A 19,626-nucleotide genomic window follows, 5' to 3' on the forward strand; every position below is an offset into this window, starting at 1 on the left:
TTTACCTTTTTGGCTACTACCAGCAGTGGGTCTCCATGTGCTAGGGCAAAGCTAGGGCCTCCATTCCTTTCCACTGGTTGGGTGGGGGTGAATCCAGTGGTGGAACATATGCCCGCGCTGTCCAGCCAGGCGCATTCTGAGGGGCACAGGCACATGCTCCCCAGGGGCAAGGAGGGTACCCTCCCAGGCGCGGGATAGCTGCACACGCACCCACTGATCCCGCTTCCTTCCTCTCCCCTTCCCGCTTGCCTGCCTCCTTCCCATCCTCTCCCCTGCCTGCCTGTCTCCTCCAGTCAGGAGCAGCTGTGACACCCGCGCCTACCAGCAGCTGTCAGGGGAAGGGAGGAGCTGCTGCAGGTGCTCCCGGCTGGAGGAGGCAGGCAGGCAGGGGAGAGGACAGGAAGGAGGCAGGTGAGCGGGAAGGGGAGAGGAAGGAACCGGCAAAGCGGCGCAGCAGTTTCCTCTGCCCCTTCCCCCGACAGCTCGTGGTAGACGTGGGAGTCCGAGTCGTGGGCGGGCAGAGCACCGAATGTCACCCCCGCTTAGGGATGACACCCGGAGCTGTGCACGCGCCCCCCACCTTCCTCTGCCAGTCGGTGAATCCTGCACATCATACTAACACACACCCCAGCCCTTCAGCCAGGGGATGGGAGAGACTGGGTAGTATTCTTTCTGCCATTCTGATTTGGTGGTTTTACTTTGTATTTTTAAATAGTTTTTACCAATAAAATTTGTAACTTTATTTCGCACCAGTTCAACTTCCAAAGGCACTCGTTAAGTATGAAGCCAGTTTTCATACTAAGCTTCACTTGAGCTAGCATACTGTAATAATATTAGCATGTTTAGAGCCCACAGGCTGCAAACACCACCTGGCAGCATGTGTTTGATATCTTGTAATATCACTGGTAGAGAAAGAGGTGTCACAGGCTCTCCGTTTTTAACTGCCTTGTTTGCTATGATACAAGTCAGTACAGCTCTGTGAAAGGTTCCCGTATGCCAGTGGTGTCCAAACTTTTTTCAAAGAGGGCCTGATTTGATGAAGTGAAGGGCCGTGAGGGCAGACCAAAGAGCCAACCAAAGTTGTTGACCTTTTCTAGGATTGAAGTTTTTTAAGGATTTTACCCCAGAAAATAAACTGCCACAGGGGCCAGATTAAACCAACTAGTGGGCCAGATTAGGCCCCCAAAACGGACTTTGGACATGCCTGGAACACAGAACACCTCAGGTCTGGAATTAAAAGTTATTTAGCTACATCTGTTTAATTAAACTTCATACCTGAGATCCAAAAAGCTATATATGAATTTATGCACTAGGATTCTTCAAGTCCCACACAAACACACACTGAAACTCCTTGCACCCTCCAAAAGCCTCAACTGAAATGACTCTCCTCTTTAGAACCAAATCTAACATAGCATAATAGTGAGGAGGAGTCAGAATTTTAAATTGCTGAAACCCACATAGCACAATCCCAGCCACTTCTTGCCATGGGCTTTCATATGACACCTTGTTGGTACAATAAGTTGGTACAAATAAGCATTTCCAAAGCCCTTCATGGGGAAGCAGGGCTGTCTTAAGCATATGCGGCACCGGGGTGCAAAGATCCACCCGGCGCCGCCCCGTCCCGGGCGTGCAGGAGGCTAGAGCCGGCCGGCCGGCCACCTCAGCATCTTGCTGGCTCGGTCGCCCCCGAACTCGCGGTGCAGAGCTGCCTGCAGTAGAAGAGCCCGCCACGGCACTCCAACCGACGGGCGGGCTCTTCCCCGGACTCAACTCTCGGGCCCCGGACTCTCGGCCTGGCGCCCCTGAGAGCCCAGCGCCCGGGTGCCCCGCACCCCTAGCGCCTATGGGTAAGACGGCCTTGTAGGGAAGCACTGGCTAGACAGACATGTGGTTGAAAAATAGTTTCTTTGAAGTTTATTGTATGTTTCTGTTGCCGCATTTTTGATGTGATACACAGCAAGTTTTAAGGCTCAGTGATAAATTAGTAGAAATAATATTGGAAACTGTCAGAAGCTGACATACTGCTATTAATCTGGTAACAGTAATATCAAAGTGCCTTGGAGGACTGAGCAAGAGACCAAAGGGCACAGAAGAGAGCTGCCACTCCTCTGAAGTCGGTAGCAAAGCTGGGAATATTAAAAGAATAAATCCGAAGTAAATGTGTTATCCAAGCTGCTGGTAACCAGCATGAAACTGCTGACTGGTAGCAAGAGAACCAATCAAAATGGGGCCACACTGGATTTAAAGCCCCAGACGGTTTATGTCTGTTTCAACTACTCAGGAGGAAAGTGGCCAAGTTACAGCTAGCAGTGTATGAATTTGTATTGTGTGCTTTCATGGATTTAGAATCAAGAATACTGTATGAAGTTAATTTTGCTGAGTCCATACAGAGATACATTATTAGTCACAATGAATCTGGTATCGCTTTTTTCATGTTATTATGTACAGTGGTGCCTCGCAAGACGAAATTAATTCGTTCTGCGAGTTGCTTCGTCTTGCGATTTTTTCGTCTTGCGGAGCGCGGATTCCCCGGGTATTAACGGCTTTAAGAAAAAGGAAGCAAACCCGCAAGACGTTTTCGTCTTGCGAAGCAAGCCCATAGGGAAATTCGTCTTGCGAAGCAACTCAAGAAACGAAAAACCCTTTCGTCTTGCGCGTTTTTCGTCTAGCGAGGCATTCGTCTTGCGGGGCACCACTGTATAGGCTGCCTTTCAGGGTTACCTCTCCAAGGCAGGTCACAGCATATTGGAACACAAAATGTTGCAAATCAAACACCACAATGTAAAACATATCTAAGAGTACTTGCAGAGTATTTTTCTACCCCAGAAACAATAGAAAACAGGTAACAAAAATATATTATATCATACTTTATTGACCTGTTGGAAATCTGTGTTTGGAACAACATTGTCAATAATTATGGGAATATTAACAATCCAGATAACTTGTGGAAATTGGTCTATATGACAAAATAAGTTGAGTCAGACAGGGGGAAGGCAAAAGAGAACAGACAAGGATGACTTTGAGCCAGTGGCGTAGCGTGGGTTGTCAGCACCCGGGGCAAGGCAAGTAATTTGCGCCCCCTAACCCGTGGATTTGCGCCCCCTAACCCGTGGATCTGCGCCCCCTAACCCTAACCCTAACCCCCAGATGTTGCGCCCGGTGCGGCCGGCCCCCCCTGCACCCCCCACGCTACGCCACTGCTTTGAGCAAAGGGAAAGAAGGACATGCAAGACACAAAATGTCCACTTTTCACATAAAAGTGAGCTACATGAGCTAGCAGCAACTAGCTGAGCTTGAGCCTGGCTTGTGCAAAGTGTGATATCCAGACAGGACAGAGCCAGGCTGAACCCCTGGAGTCACCCCAATATTAGTTCAGTTAAGCCAGTCATAATCCTGACTGCTGAATACTTAGACATGAGCTTGCATGCCACACCGACTTTAAGAGACAGAGGGAACCATAACAGACGTCCTCCATCACATGCAATTCAATTAGGTTGCAATGCAATGCACTGCTTATCTTAATTATACAAGTACAATGAAGAAGATCTAGCAATATTAAAAATTAATAGCTATGGGACTCCTATGCTACAAAGAAAACACAGGTAACATCAGCTTTACATGACCCACTCCACTCCACGCCACTAAGGCCACCTGAGCCTCAAGCGACAGCAAAGAATCCTGAAATACCCACAAGCTATGTACTCGCTCCTTGATGGCAGAAAGTGAGGAGGAATTAAAGAACCTTTTATTGAGGGTGAAAGAGGAGAGTGCAAAATATGGTCTGAAGCTCAACATCAAAAAAACGAAGATCATGGCTACTGGTCCCATCACCTCCTGGCAAATAGAAGGGGAAGAAATGGAGGCAGTGAGAGATTTTACTTTCTTGGGCTCCATGATCACTGCAGATGGTGACAGCAGCCACGAAATTAAAAGACGCCTGCTTCTTGGGAGAAGGGCAATGACAGGCCTAGACAGCATCTTGAGAAGTAGAGACATCACCTTGCCAACAAAGGTCCGTATAGTTAAAGCTATGGTTTTTCCAGTAGTGATGTATGGAAGTGAGAGCTGGACCATAAAGAAGGCTGATCGCCGAAGAATTGATGCTTTTGAATTATGGTGCTGGAGGAGACTCTTGAGAGTCCCATGGACTGCAAGAAGATCAAACCTCTCCATTCTGAAGGAAATCAGCCCTGAGTGCTCACTGGAAGGACAGATTGTGAAGCTGAGGCTCCAGTACTTTGGCCACCTCATGAGAAGAGAAGACTCCCTGGAGAAGACCCTGATGTTGGGAAAGATGGAGGGCACAAGGAGAAGGGGGCGACAGAGGACGAGATGGTTGGATAGTGTTTTCGAGGTTACCAGCATGAGTCTGACCAAGCTGCGGGGTGCAGTGGAGGACAGGAGTGCCTGGCGTTCTCTGGCCCATGGGGTCACGAAGAGTCGGACACGACTAAACGACTAAACAACAACAACAACTCCATCAAGAGCAGGCAAGCTGCCGTCCATCTAGTAAACCAGCAGAATCTCTAATCTGTCCTAATAACCCAATGCCAGGAACACACATTCTAGATCCGCCTCACAACTGGACAGAGAGCCTGAAAGGGAAATGGAATCTCTATAGACACAGCAACCTCCGCTCCTGGACCCTCAGGTCTGCCCTGATTGTGCACCAAGTATCCAGGTGGGCACAGCTGGGGGAGACCCACTCCACCCTGCTTACTCACCCAGGTCTCAGTGGTACAGACCACAATCAGCCTTCTCATCCATAATCAGATCATGGATGGGGGGAATCTTACTCAGAGCCAACCTGGGATTCAGCAACAACAACTGCAGACTCGAGGGCTGGCTAACAGGACAAGTTGGAGGAGGGGCTGGCACACAGAAGAGTCACTAACTGCCTGTGCCATATGCCCCTTTCCTGGCCTATAGATTACAGTGGTGCCCCGCAAGACGAACGCCTCGCAAAACGGAAAACCCGCTAGACGAAAGGGTTTTCCGTTTTGGAGGCGCTTCGCAAAACAAATTTCCCTATGGGCTTGCTTTGCAAGACGAAAATGTCTTGCGAGTTCCTGCGGGGTTTTTTTCCCTTTTCCCCCCCTTTTCCTAAGCCCTAAGCCGCTTATCAGCTGATCCGCTGATAAGCCGCTTATCAGCTGATCCGCTAAAAGCCGCTAATCCGCTAAGCTGTCAATGGGCTTGCTTCGCAAGACGAAAAAACCGCTATATGAAGAGCCTCACGGAACGGATTAATTTCGTCTTGCGAGGCACCACTGTATATGAACAGATTCATTTCATAATGTCCAAGTGATGGCTTGGAAAGAAACAGGAAAATACACAGTTGGATAGACATTGGCTTCAGTGAGATTCACCCAGGAATATGCAGAATGCTAGATTGAAGGCTTAATATTTTAAGAAACATACACAACCCCCAACCATGAGGTATTTCTATAAAAATGAAGAATGTCAAAAAGAAACGCGGTCACATTCATAAAGCTGTATTTTATTGTTATGGCAACTGATTTGCTAGAGAAAAAAATAGGTAATAAAGTTGTTATGGCAACTGGGATCTTAAAAGCCGTCAAAAGTAGAAAAATCAAATCAAGCTCAGCCAACTTCTATGACTCAACTTTCAAAAGACCTACACATATTGTTTTATAAAATCTCCTATAGAGAGCAGAATTAATACACGTCTTCAGTGCTACAGAATAATAGGTGTTGAACAAAGCAAACATGTATCAAAACACTGAATAAGAAAACTTTTTTGTTTGTTTGTTTAAGTATCTTCAGATTCTAACACAGAGTTTTTATTATATACTAGGATTCATTCTAGGATTTAATACATATACTACACTCTGATTAGCTAAAATGTGACTCAGTCTGCATCAGATCCCCAATTCAAAATCCTTCAGCTTCTCATGAGATTTCAAAAGTGTGGACATTACCTGTGATAACAACATTGCTGTTTTCAAAAAGTAGGGAAAGCTAGAAGCATCCGATAACAAAGAAAAATACAGGAAGTTATTCAAAAATCAGTTTTCCTAGGACAGCAATGAAAATAGGGGAAAGGTTTGACTGGCAAGAATCAACAACAGCAGAGAGAGAGAGTAGGAGGGAGGGAGGGAGGGAGGGAGGGAGGAATGAAGAAATCTCACCCTTCAACCAAAAGGTTCAGGGCAACATAAAGCCTAATTTCATTCCTACAGCGCTATGTGCTTTGCCAGACTGATGGTTGAAGATTGGCCAGTGGTCTTTCAGAAAGCATCTTGGGTGTGGTGGGATTGAATCCATGTCTCTCCAGTCCAACCCCACTGTCTGCTGCTAAGGGCAGAACTGCATCATACAAAAGTGCTGGTCCAAAAACAGGAAACATGTATCATGAATCATGGGATGGCAGGGCCCTGATTGACTCCAGCTACAAAAGGTGAGGCTGCTGAAGAGCTCAGAGACCATCTTACCTACAGCAGCAGATATGCTGTATGTTTATGATTGTATTTTAATTTTATTCTCTTGCTGATTATGTTGTTTTAAATGTGCATTTTATATTTCACTTCCTTTAGCAATGTTCTCTTTTGAAATGTTTAAGATAAAATTGTAGTTGTTGTCAACTTTGCTGCATTAAATGTGCATTCTGCAGTTGACCACCTTTGTAATGTTTTCTACTGAAATCTTTCAGATAATATTTTACTTTCCGGTTATGTTGCTTTGAATGTATACTTTATATTTGAATTTCTTCTGTAATGTATTCTTCTGGATTTTTTTCTTTTTCTTTTTTGATGTTTTAATGTAGGTTAGGTTGTAAACCTATATTAGTTGTTTTCTTAAAAATATAAAACGGTATAGAAATGAAATTATTATAATAATAATGGCGTGCAACAAAACACCGATGACACAGAATGATACTCTGCACTGCCCAACTCCCCATTGCCAGGTTCTCATTGGAGGGGATGAGGAAATACAGTGCTGGCAAAAGGCAACCGACGACAAAAATCCTGCAACCATTGTTCATTAACTTGCCTTCTTGTCCTCAAACATTTGGGATCCCACATGACCAATTGTATCCTCATCAACTGCACTTCAGATAGTGATGGTACTAACTTTAGTCTCTCTCCAGCTGACCTGAGCAAGCAAGCAGCATTGTGTGGGCAGTATATTTTTTAGCAAAGTTTAATTTCTGCTTTGCCAATACAGTGGTGCCTCACAAGACGAAATTAATCCGTTCCGTGAGGCTCTTCGTATAGCGGTTTTTTCGTCTTGCGAAGCAAGCCCATTGACAGCTTAGCAGATTGGCGCTATTAGCGGTTTAGCGGCTTTTAGCGGATCAGCGGCTTAGGGCTTAGGAAAAGGGGGGGGGGGAGAAAAACCCCGCAGGAACTCGCAAGACATTTTCGTCTTGCGAAGCAAGCCCATAGGGAAATTCATTTTGCGAAGCGCCTCCAAAACAGAAAACCCTTTCGTCTAGCGGGTTTTCCGTCTTGCGAGGCGTTCGTCTTGCGGGGCACCACTGTATTACAGCTTCAGTTTGGAACACCTTTCAGCTACCTCAAATCCACTTAGAATTTTATGTCTCCTTTTCATCTAAAGCAGGTAAGGCAGTAGAGGTTCTGAACTAGTGCTTGAACACAGTAATGAGAGCTGGAAGGCCAACAAAGAGACTGAAGGCAGACAAGGACTGTTTATGAGTTGTTTGTCCATCTACCGAATTGGCCCAAATATAAGTGAAAGTGCGGCTTATATTCACAACCTTACCGTGTGGCTCCAACTCTCCCCCCCCCCAAGTAGCCCAGGAGCACGGGGCAACGATGCACAGCCTGCCCACCGCTCCCAAGCCTCCCCCGGTGCCAGCTTGGGGAGGTAGTACCAGAAGGCGGGCCACGCCCACAAATAAGCCTTGAATTATAAAGGTGTGGCTTATTTGCGGGTGCATCTTATATTCGGGCCAACACGGTAATTAGGCAAAATACGGCCTATTTTGGCCAGGGTTCTTACACTTCCCTTAGGTCCATAGTTAGAGGGAATCTTAGATCCAGCTCTGTTCACTTGAGGCAACAGCCTTAGTGGCACAGAGCAGGTTTTATCATGTTTTGCTTATATATAAACTACAATACTAAAGGATTAGAGAGAGCTTTGTGACAGTTATCCATGTGCTGGGGAGCTGTGAGTTGTACTACTGCAATGTGTTATATATGGAACACCAGCTACCCCAAAATAGGTAAGCAAGATTATTGGTGGGAACTGGCAGGTATCATTACATTACACAGTGCTTGTCATATACACTGGCTTCCAGTCCCAACTACACAGCTAACTTCACCTAGCACTAAACAAAAAAATGGAAAAGGAAGCTATGCAAGAATTGAGTGGGTAGAGGGAGTGTGTACACCCTGCAATTTGTTTCCAATCCCCCCATCTAAACTAAGTTTTTGTGTAACCTGTACCTGCCAACTATTATTTCCTAACTATCTTTGCCCTCAATCCACTGGGAATTTTATCCTTCTTTTACTTGTGCTTAATCCATGTTACTTCAGTCTTAGGTATAGCTAGCAACATACTTTCTACAGTGCCAGGAACATTGTTAGTGCTAAATGAATGACACACTTAGTTATATCTTTCTCTGCTGAATTTATTAGATTAATAACCTTGTTCACCTAAATTCTGGATAGGTAATAACTTTCGAAACAGAATTTCAACTCTATATTATAAAATCAATTATAAAAAAGTTTTAAAATATACTAAAACCAATTTATCAATAAATGGATATTCAGATAAAAAAAATGTATTAAGAGAGAGATAGTCAAAAGCTCACTGGATTGTGTAAGTGTGTGTTAAAGCTTTCCAACTGCATATATGCAAAAAACAATCACTGTGAAAGTGGAATATTCTAAACAGTATTAGATTTAATATTAAATAATAATAATAATAATAATTTTTATTTATACCCCGCCCTCCCCAGCCAAGGCCAGGCTCAGGGCGGCTAACAAGCAATAATAAAAACAAGTTGAATAAATACAACTTAAAAACAAGATTAAAATACAACATTAAAATATTGAAACATTAAAATTCAAATGCAGCCTCATCACAGGAGGAGAAAGGAAAAAGAAAGAGGGGGAGGGAATCAAATTAAAAAGGTATCCCCATATAGAAAACAAGGGCAAAATAATTATTTGGCTTATATACAATATAGATATACTTCTTGCAAACATCCTTTTCTTTTATGCTAGTCAGTGAGAGTATGATCACATGAGCCACTTTTTAAAATTAGAGTCCACTGCTGTTAAATTAATCCCAGAACTTCTGTCAGCATAAGTCTACTGTACCACTGGGATCAAAATATGTTTCTCCTGATAGTACTAATGAAATATTCCATAGTTAATGGTATCAAGTAAACTGAAAAATTACAGAACGTGAAAGAGAAGAAAAGCTCTACCTATCAACTGCTTCTATCACATCTCGATCCCTCCCTCTTTCAATAAAAACTTTAAAGGCTGAAAGCTGGTTGATACCAAAAGAATTAAAATCCTGGGGTACATGTATATTGAGAGTCTTATCAGGGACACAGCACAGTGGTTCTCATAAACATTTAGGTCAACTTTTTCCATTCATAAGAGCACAGCAGCAATACACTAAGCAGCATATAACTAGACCTCAGGGCTGCAGGTATAAGCCTGATACAGTAAGACACCCAGGCTAAACTTTTTATAATTATAAAAGCAGCCAAGTGACAGCCTTGCTATCATGGAGAATAAGGGTCTCAGAGAAGGAGGAACAAGTTTGTTAAAAAAAACCTACATCACAGTTTTTAGCATCTACACAGAACATTAGATGCCATGCAGTATCAATAACCAAGGCCACATGTTTCATTCCTAAATGAATCAAATCTGTGGGTACCCACAGCAAGCAGTAAAGTATTCTAGTGAAAATTTCTTTACACTTATTTTTTACGATATAGCTCTATTGTTGCACATGCAGAGAGATCTGATTTAATATATAAATACATCATATCGAAAGACTCACCTTTGTGATGAGAATTCTGTATTTTTCCAACATCGCCTGGTTATCATGGCATCCTGCTAGTAACTGCCATACCTCAGCTCTTAATGCCTCTGGAACACCACGCTTCACCAGCGAAGACAGTCCTTTTGGTCTCACACTAAGGTTACTATGCCTAACAAAAAGGTAGGAAAGTTGTTGCTTATTTGAACAGTGCAAGCCTAAATTATACACACACATTCTACATAAAGTCACTTTGAAATATTCTAATATAAAATAGGAAAAATAGATTTGCCATAACAAATTCTCAACTATCCTAGTGATGAGAAGACAGTAGGAATGGCGAACTCCTGCACTTACCGTATTTTTCTGTCTATAGGATACCCCCATGTATAAGGACTCCCCCATTTTTGGGGACTCAATTTCAATAAAATATGGGGAGATGGCCCAAAGTTGTTGAGTCTCTCCCTCCAGGCAGCTGTGGGAAGGAGACACTCCCTAGACTGTTTCCCGCACATAGCGCCATCGGGGGAATTTGCGCTCCCGCCTGCCATCCCGTAGGTGGGAGCACAACCTCCCCCAATGTCGCCATGCAGGGGAAAAGATCCAGGCAGCGCCCACCGCACACAGCGGCATTGGGGGAAGTTGCGCCAACGAGCAGCTTCTTCCCCCCCCCCCCCACGCAGATGCGGGCAGGAAATGCCCCCAGATCGCTCCCGGCTTGCTGCGGCATCGGGGGAAGCCATGCTCCTACCAAACAAATGGCTGGCAGCGCCCTGCTTCTCCCTCGGCCCATGCCACTATCCGTGTATTGGACGACCCCAGTTTTTTGACATGATTTTTGAGTCTAAAAACCTGGTCCAATACACGGAAAAATATGGTATATATCAAAAGGGAGAGCTTAATATTCTGACATCAGAATATATGTCCAATTCCCAACTCTTGCAGCGTCTGGGACTTTTTAGTTTAGAGGAAAGGCCAGTAAGAGGCGACAAGATAGAAGTTCAGAAAATCATAAAATAAGAAGTTTTTTCTTCCTCTCCCATAACACTAGGACTCATGAACATGCAATGAAGCCGAATGTTGGAAGATTCAGGACAGATTTAAAAAGTACTTCTTCACACAGCACATTGTTAAACTATGGAACTTGCTCCCACAAAAACCAGTGATGGCCGCTAACTTAGATGCTTTTAAAAAACAACTGGACAAATTCATGGAGGATAAGGGCTATCAACGGCTACTAAGCACAATGGCTATGTTCTGTCTTCATAGCAGGAGACAGCAACGCTTCTGAATACCAGCTGAGTTAACACCTTACATTAAAAACCTGACAGTACCAAATTATCGAAGGTTATTCACCAAAGCCAGACTAAACGTTTTTCCTTCTGCAGTGTTGGATGGCACGTTGAGAGGAGTTTCCTACCAGGACAGACTTTGCTTGTGTGCTCAAGACATGGATTCTATAAAACATATTTTGCTGCACTGTGTGAAATACGAGCAAGCCAGGGCTGAACTGATATTACCCTTGCTGGTACATTTTCCAGGAAAATCAGAGGCTCACTATGTCAGGTTCCTATTGGAAGACCGGACAAATGCTAGAACATTAGCACTGGCAAAGTTTCTATCGGTGGTAGCAAGAACCAATGATCCCTATCTTTAAGTCTGAAAAAAATGCTTATTTAACTTGGAGGTAGGCTGTCCAAATTGTGCATTGCTTTGTAACGATTTGTTGGGTCTCTGAACCGTAATAAAGATAGATAGATTGATTGATTGATTGATTGATTGATTGATTGATTGAATACCAGCTGTTGGAAGCCATGGGGTGGGTGGTTGCTCTTGTGCTTGCCGGTTTCCCACAGGTATCTGGTTGGCCATTGCAAAAACCAGATGTTGAGCTAGATGGGCCCTTGGCCTGGTTCAGAAGGCTCTTCTTTTCTGTTTTCTGTTCTTAAAAAACTATACTGAGGAAGGGTGCTAGATCATATTACAATTGCGTGTCAATGACGTCAAATCATGAGATTAAACTAATTTGAATAACCAACTTGTAAGTCTCTCAGTAGCCAATTATTTACAAATAAATGCCCATGCACCAAGTCCCCCTTTTAATAGAAAAGAGAGGTACTGACAGGGTAATTCAGGCATCTAATCACAGCAAGCCGAAAGGAAAATTGACAGAACTATGCATCTCCCACAGGCTTCCCAAAGCATGAAAAATGTGATACCACATCAAGCACCACCTTCTCTCCCCATCCCCAAGTACTGTTTTTTTCTTGCTTTCAGTTTTACGCCAAAAAAATGGAGTGAGATAAACTCCTATGTAAATTATGCTCAAGTCTTTTAAAAAGTTACTTTTCTAATATGTCACTGTTCAGTTCTCTTGCAAATTATTTCTAATTAATTCTTACCATCTTCCAAGCAATTCTCCCCATGAATACAAGATCTTCTCTGGGCAATCCTTTGATACATCACCAGTACCACTGGAGAGTTCATTATCGCTCTCTACATCGGAAAAACCCAAGACATGAACATATTTATCAGTAACATGGTCACAAGAGATTCTAATTCCATTGCACACTTCTTATAACTCTGTAAAGAAAACTACTACAAGACAGAACACAAATTAGTTTATAAGACTAATGTAGTTAAGGGATTGTAGTTTGGTTCACAGGATCCCTGGCAGAAAGTGTGTGCCAGGGTGGTGGCAGTGCAACTGTCTCTTCTGAAGACATCTCTAAGAACTCCCAGCAGCTCTATTCCATCTATTTATTCCATTCCAACTACACCCATCCTAGCCCTGTAAGATTATTTTTTTTCCTTGGAGATGGGGAAGTGGATGGCAAAGGACAGGAGTGCAAGAAAGCAGATTCAAGGCAAGCACCATATTACACTGCCTGCCTCAGTTCTCCTTGTATTCAAGCAAATGAAAGGTCCCACCAATCCAAGTTCTCATCACACCTGCTCTGTCATATATAAACCTTGATCTCTGCTATCAGCAGGATCTACTCTGGAGCAGTTTGCAGCCCACTACCTACAGAGATAGGTAGCGGTTGTAGTGGAAGGTGGATGCAGGGGGCTAACACAGCAATTCATCACCAGGAGAATTAAAAGACAGAGATAACGAACAGCATTTATGGATAACCAGCTACCCCCAGAAATTATGCATCTCTCCTATTTGAGGTACATCCCTGGCAAGCATAATTAGGAAGAGCTATATTTAATGGAATACATTACAGCCTGTACAGGTATTACTGAAGTAAACTCTACCCTCTTTAGCGTCATCCTCATGTGATGGGCTGCCTGGTTCTTCCTCTCTTTCAGAATCTCTGTGCAGACTCAAGACTTCATAAATCGCATCTCCAGCATTTGGGTGACCTTTCTCTTCACTCTAAATATGACAAATACACTTCAGCCTATTGTTGCTGTTATTAATTAAATTTATTGTTCACTTCTTTGCCAAAGCAGCTCAAAATCAGTTACAATGTTTTAAGAAAAAACACACAAACACATATATACATTAAAAGCCAGCATTTTCAAAAATCCAAAGTACTTTTTAAAAAACTGTTTAAAACTGCCTGGCAACATTCATAGCAATGACCAGTGACCAGAGGAGCGAAGACCTCTGGGAGGAGGACAGGCAGAAGAAACACCATGCTGTATCTGCAGCAGCACAACCAGATGCCCCAGCTGCAACAAAACATGTCACTCCTGTATCGGTCTCTACAACCACAGAAGGTGCTGTACCCTTCCAACAGTTTGCCTTCACCCCAAAGGTGCACTCCTCCATTGTCTCCCAAAGTAGGCAGGTGCCAACCAGATTAAAACATCCCACCCACACAAAAAGACCATAGGTAATTAAAAGTCAAAGGCCTTATGAAAAAGGAATGTTTTTGCCTGGTGCCTAAAGATATGCAGCAATGGCACCAGGCAAGCCTCCTGAGGAAACTATTCCACAAGCAGGGAGCCTACACCGATAAGGCCCTTTCTCGTGTTGCCACCTCCAGCCCTCCTGTAAAGGGGGCACGCAAACAAGGGCCTTAGATTACAATCACAGGGTCCAGGTCAGTTCATATGGGGAGAGGTGGCCTTTGGGGTATTGGGGTCCTGAGCCACAAAATACTTTATAGGTCAAAATTAGAACTCTGAATTAGGCCAAGAAACTATCTGGTAGCCAGTGCAGTTGCGTCAGGAGTGGTGTTATGTGCTCAGGCCATCTTGCCCCAGTGAGTAACCTAGCTGCTGAATTCTGCATTAGCTGCAGTTTCTGAACAGTTTTCAAAAGTGTATAACAAATTGCAGTAATCTAACCTAAGGGTTACCAGAATATAGGCAACAGAAAATAAGGCTATCCCTGTCCAGATACAAGCATAGATGGGCCACCAGCCAAACCGATGGAAGACACCCTGTACCACCGAGGCCACTTGAGCCTCAAGCGACAGTGATGGACCCAGACATACCCCAAAACTACATACTTGCTCCTTCAAAGAATGTAACCCTGTCAAGAACAGGCAACCGCCCATCCAACCAGTCCAGGAATCACCCACTAACACTGACTCAGTCTTATCTGGATTGAGCTTCATCTAATTGGCTCTCATCCAGCCCATTACTAAGGCAGACATCTGCCCAGCAAAGCCACTGCCACACCTGCAGATATAAAGGAGAACTATAGCTGTGTGTCATCAGCATACTGACAATGTAGTCCCAAATTCTGGATGATGCCACTCAGCAGTTCCATTTAGATTTTAAACAACATGGGGGATAAAATTGAGTCCTGTAGAACGTCACATGGATAATCTAAATCAGAACTCTTAGAATCTGTTTCATTTTCTCCCAAGTTCCCACCCATTACGCCAGAGGTGTGGCACTTCAGGCCCTGGGGCCAAATGAAGCCCTCGAAGCCTCTCTATCTCAGGTCTCTCCGCAAACAGCACCTTTTCTCTGCAGGTAATGCTCTTTTGCCTGCCTGGATAGCAGAGGGTGTATGAGTGTGTAGAAAGCAGCATGCAGAGGAAAAATGTACATCCATTGCTCCAACTACTTTTGCAGATTGTGTGCAGATTTTGACCCTCTATGGCTTGGAAACCATTTAAAAACAAAACAGAACAAAATAACCTTATTCACCCATGCAATTATGGCTCTCCAAACCTCGGTTTGGCCCCTAGAAAGGTTGTTTTAGGGTAGCATGACTGGTTCGTCCACACTGGGCGGCAGCATTTCAGGGGGTGCCACAACAGGGATGTAGAATAGAGCACAAGAGGCAGGGGAACGCCAAATTTTAGTGTTGCAGTGCACCACTGAAATCTGAAGAGCCCAAAGTCTGCCACTGCCCTTAGGACAGGATGATGCCCTAAAATGACCATGCTTTGCAACCTCCTTGACTTTCTTTGCCTGGCTGGAATGTGCCATTTACCTCTGATAATGGAAGGTGAAGCTAAATATCTGCAAGTGAATCTTAAACTGTATGCTCATTTGGTATTCCTCTGCTGGACTGCAGCAATTGAACCACTTCAACAATTTATGTCTTGGTCAGCCACTACATTTTCCTGAAAAGCCACTCCAAGGAGGGGGTGAAGGTGGCAGGCCAAGTTCGCAGTCCCCCAAAAGTCTGCCAACTAGCTGTAAAGACACAGACATTCACTCCTTGATGCCCCATTTTTGCTACTGGGTTGGCAACTGCAGGCCAAACACCATTCCTCTAGAGGCCAAATTTTACCTGGGGGCTCCAGTTGGGCAGAAGAATCATTCCGAATTGTCTTTTAAATATGTTTTTTACCTTTGTTCACTGAAAAAAAAGGATTACCTGTTTCAGTTTCATGTGGAATGTTTCTGTGAAAGTTTTTCTGCTGAAATACCAGAAGCGCTCATTGGCAGGATACACACGTACAAGTGTCTCCAGCAGAAAACGAACTGGCTCCACCACTTCTGTGACCACCATATCTACTGCCACAGTCATGTACACACACTTATCTGTAGTACAAAAAAGTGAGCTTGATTTCACATAAAATAATTGATGATTAATTGTTACAGCATAAAGGTATTTAGTAACATTGGAAAGAAGATAAAAAATACTCTGACAGTTTTTTCTTATCTAAACTATGAGTTGCTACTGTTTCATGCCCCCCCCCCCACCCTCTAAGTCGCCATCCCCTTTTTCTGGAACTCTTCACGTCTCCTTTTTTTGCAAAGGTTTAAATAGCATTTAAACTGCTCCCAAGCTTTTGATGTCTGATATTTCTCTTCCTCTTGTGTTTCCTCCCTTTAAAGCCCTAAACAACCTCGGTCCTGTATACCTGAAGGAGCGTCTCCACCCCCATCGTTCACTGAGATCCAGCGCCGAGGGCCTTCTGGCGGTTCCCTCACTGTGAGAAGCAAAGCTACAGGGAACCAGTCAGAGGGCCTTCTCGGTAGTGGCGCCCGCCCTGTGGAACGCCCTCCCATCAGATGTGAAGGAAATAAGCAGCTATCCTATCTTTAAAAGACATCTGAAGGCAGCCCTGTGTAGGGAAGTTTTTAATATTTAATGCTGTATTGTTTTTAACATCTGATTGGGAGCCGCCCAGAGTGGCTGGGGAAACCCAGCCAGATGGGCGGGGTATAAATTATTATTATTATTCTCTAATTGTCTTGCTTTTCTTATCTGAACCCTTGACATAGGTTTCATACTTTCAAACTGAATCACAGCACACCTAGTGTCAAAGCACTGTTGTGCTATTGTCCAATCTGGTGCATGAAACATGTGCCATACAGCCGGAGGTTACACTCGTTACTCAACCCACTTGCACTCCGGCAATTATATAAAGCAAAAAGTTGACAAATAGCATTTAAATGCATAATTACCCTTAGGAGTTTCCTCATTCAGTACAACAAAGGTAGGTGTATTAGGATTCCAAATCCCAGTAATAATATATGCTTTTCCATCAAAGCTTTTCCCCATGGACTCCTAAGAACACAAACATCATATTCAGAAAGATCAACTCTAAATTTTCAATTGCTTATCTCAACAACCCTCTGGTAAGGCAACTTTAACTGCAATTTTCCCACTTAGTGTAGGAGCTTAGTACGTACAAATAAAGCCAAAATGTTGCCCTTCTGGCTGCCAGCTGCACATTTCAGGTACAAATCGTATAGAGTTTGCAGGCCCCAGATGCTTGTGAAAATAATGGTATCAGTGATAAGATCTGCCCAGCTAGTGCAGCAGAATAACGTCAGAAAAGTTGATGGTTCTTACCATAAAGATGCAACTGTATAAATTTACTCATAAACAGTTTAAATGACTTAAGCTAGCCTTGCCAGCTCCAGCTGAGTTGTTGAAGAGCAACTCCCAGATGATTTCCAATTTCCATAAAAGTACTTTCATGTGGAATATGGAGCTAGCAGCCAGAAATTCACTATTGTTTCTGCATTAAGTAGGAGCAGAGCATTAGGTACAACAAATGATATATATTTTAGAAGATAATGCTAATGGATAGTGACAACAGCTTCAATCCTAATATTTAAGCAGTCTGGTTGTGTAATTTACAATCAGTTCACAATTATATCACACAAATCAGCCCAAGGCACATCATACAATTAATAGTATGAAGAGGTACAGAAAATGTTGATAGTGTCAAGGAACTATTCAACTTGGTACAAAGACTTATTAATAATTATATTATGACATAATGTATTTAACTCGCTGCAAAACTGAGTCAGAAAATAAGTATTTTAGGAAGACAAATGTAACTTTTGTTGAGTAGTGGAGCCAAGTTGAAAGAGGTGTCAAACTACACCTACACCTCTCTAGGGTTGTTTTTTTTTTTTTTTTTTTTTGGCAAAGGAAGCAATTCTGCAAGCCAGCAGCAGAAGCTGACTGTTGATAACTTAGTGTTGATAACTGGCTCTGCTTTTGATAATTTCACACCCAAATATACATACACCTGAGCAGTTTTAGAAACTTTTGCAAGGGTTTTAATATTTTTTTAATGTGATAATGGATGATAGGAACACACATACATGCAGCATTTCAAACAGTCACACGCATACATACACACAGGCAACCAGCACATACGAAGAATGAGGAGAGCGGCAAGAATGATAGTTGAACTAGAGCACTGGCATGTATGGCAATTATTAAAAATGTGAAGCCACCAGAATACCAGGTTCACGCCACAGCTGAATATCTCATCTAAGGATCCTCTTTTGAAACATTCATCTTTGCCCTTATGAGTCTTCACACCCCCAGTTCCTTTCTAGGGAAAGGACCCTCTCATTCCCCTTCCTTCTTCTGCAATAATCATATACTCTTCACTGCAAATGCCGTTCACTCCAAAGAGCAGCACAATAATTACTTGTAAGCAATCCTAGCCAGCCATAAACAACTTCGTTAAGGGAATGAGGGAGAATGATTCTACCCTGGCATATGAATCAAGCAAGAGACCTTGCTCAGCAGCAAAGCTGCTTCAAGAAAAGAAAGCCCGTGGTGATATCTTCTGGGACATCACATGAAAAATCATATGAAAGTGAGCCTCTTTCATGAGGGGCTCAGCTTCATGCAATAAAATGAACTAATAATAGACTCCAGAGGATTTGTGATGAACCAAAACCGTTACTGAGACATATTCTAGGAAACACTTACCTTTAAGAAGCATGGGGATTTCAATTTCCACCCTCTAAAATATGTTAATTCAGGTGGATTTTGCAATAACTAATATTGGATACTGTAACACAGCAATTATTTTAAAAGAAAATAAATTAAGTACTGCATTCCCAGTGTCTCTACTAGTTACATATAGTAATAATACTTGCCATATCCAGTAAGTGCATTTCACTGTTTTTGACATTTCGACCTGGACTTAGAAGCATCCCAAAGCACCTACAAATGATATACAGAAAGCAACAGAAGAGTGACTTTTTAAATTCAAAAAAGCTGACTTTTATCAATATATGATTTTTATCAACTGCTATTTTCCAAGTCTCATGCTGATACTATCAACAACATATGTATCCGTTCTTGCAGCCTACGTGTGTACAGTGGTACCTCTGGTTACAAACAGGATCCGTTCTGGAGGCCCGGCCGCATCCATAAGCTTCGTAACTGGAGGCGCCCTTCTGCGCACGCGGCACAATTGAACGCTTCTGCGTATGCGCAGCAAAACCCAGAAGTATACACTTCCGGGTTTGCCGCGTTCGCAACCCGAAGTTTACGTATCCAGAGGGATACGTAAGCAGAGGTACAACTGTATATGTTTTTCTGAGAGGTGAACTCTAACATGTGTTTGCTCATCCCTTGTCCTTCATGGATTGTAACGTCATGTCAGGTGTGGTGGAACAAGAGAAGAAAATGACCAGCTTTGTCCAGGAGGTAATTAATACTCTTTAAAAACTGGGGGATAATCGTAGAATTGTAGAGCTGGAAGGGTCCCAGAGGGTCATCTAGCCCAGCCCCCTGCAATACAGGAATCTCAACTAGATCGTAATAGAGTAATAGAATTGTAGCGTTAGAATGATGCCTTGAATAAAATCAGGGAGTCAAACTGAAGAGGCTGCATTCTGCTTGGCAGGCAAGAAAGCAGGCAGCAGCAAAGGGTTACTCCCAACCTCTGACCAAAGGAAGGCCTGTAAAAATCTTCATGGCAATTCCAAGAAAGAAGAGCCATTTCGCTGCAC

General features: G+C 43.4%; 1 protein-coding gene and 1 long non-coding RNA gene across 4 annotated transcripts in view; one reads left to right on the top strand and one right to left on the bottom strand.

Annotated features, from left to right (window-relative positions):
• RABGAP1L (RAB GTPase activating protein 1 like) overlaps positions 1-19,626 on the bottom strand; it is a 143,292-nt gene that overhangs the window by 112,378 nt on the left and 11,288 nt on the right. For all 3 annotated transcript variants that reach the window (XM_079981223.1, XM_079981225.1, XM_079981224.1), the window contains exons 8-13: positions 18,766-18,832; positions 16,819-16,921; positions 15,782-15,948; positions 13,249-13,369; positions 12,390-12,483; positions 10,009-10,159 (exon numbers count right to left, since the gene is read on the bottom strand). In XM_079981223.1, coding sequence (XP_079837349.1) covers positions 10,009-10,159; positions 12,390-12,483; positions 13,249-13,369; positions 15,782-15,948; positions 16,819-16,921; positions 18,766-18,832 — 703 coding nt within the window. The remainder of the gene's footprint in view (positions 1-10,008; positions 10,160-12,389; positions 12,484-13,248; positions 13,370-15,781; positions 15,949-16,818; positions 16,922-18,765; positions 18,833-19,626) is intronic.
• On the top strand, positions 5,517-11,646 carry LOC307219006. Its single transcript, XR_013840248.1, has 3 exons — positions 5,517-6,474; positions 7,513-7,584; positions 11,039-11,646. It is a non-coding gene; the product is annotated as an uncharacterized lncRNA (long non-coding RNA).

The sequence above is a fragment of the Podarcis cretensis genome (genome assembly GCF_951804945.1).
Source record: "Podarcis cretensis genome assembly, chromosome: 6".
NCBI classification, from domain to species: domain Eukaryota; kingdom Metazoa; phylum Chordata; class Lepidosauria; order Squamata; family Lacertidae; genus Podarcis; species Podarcis cretensis.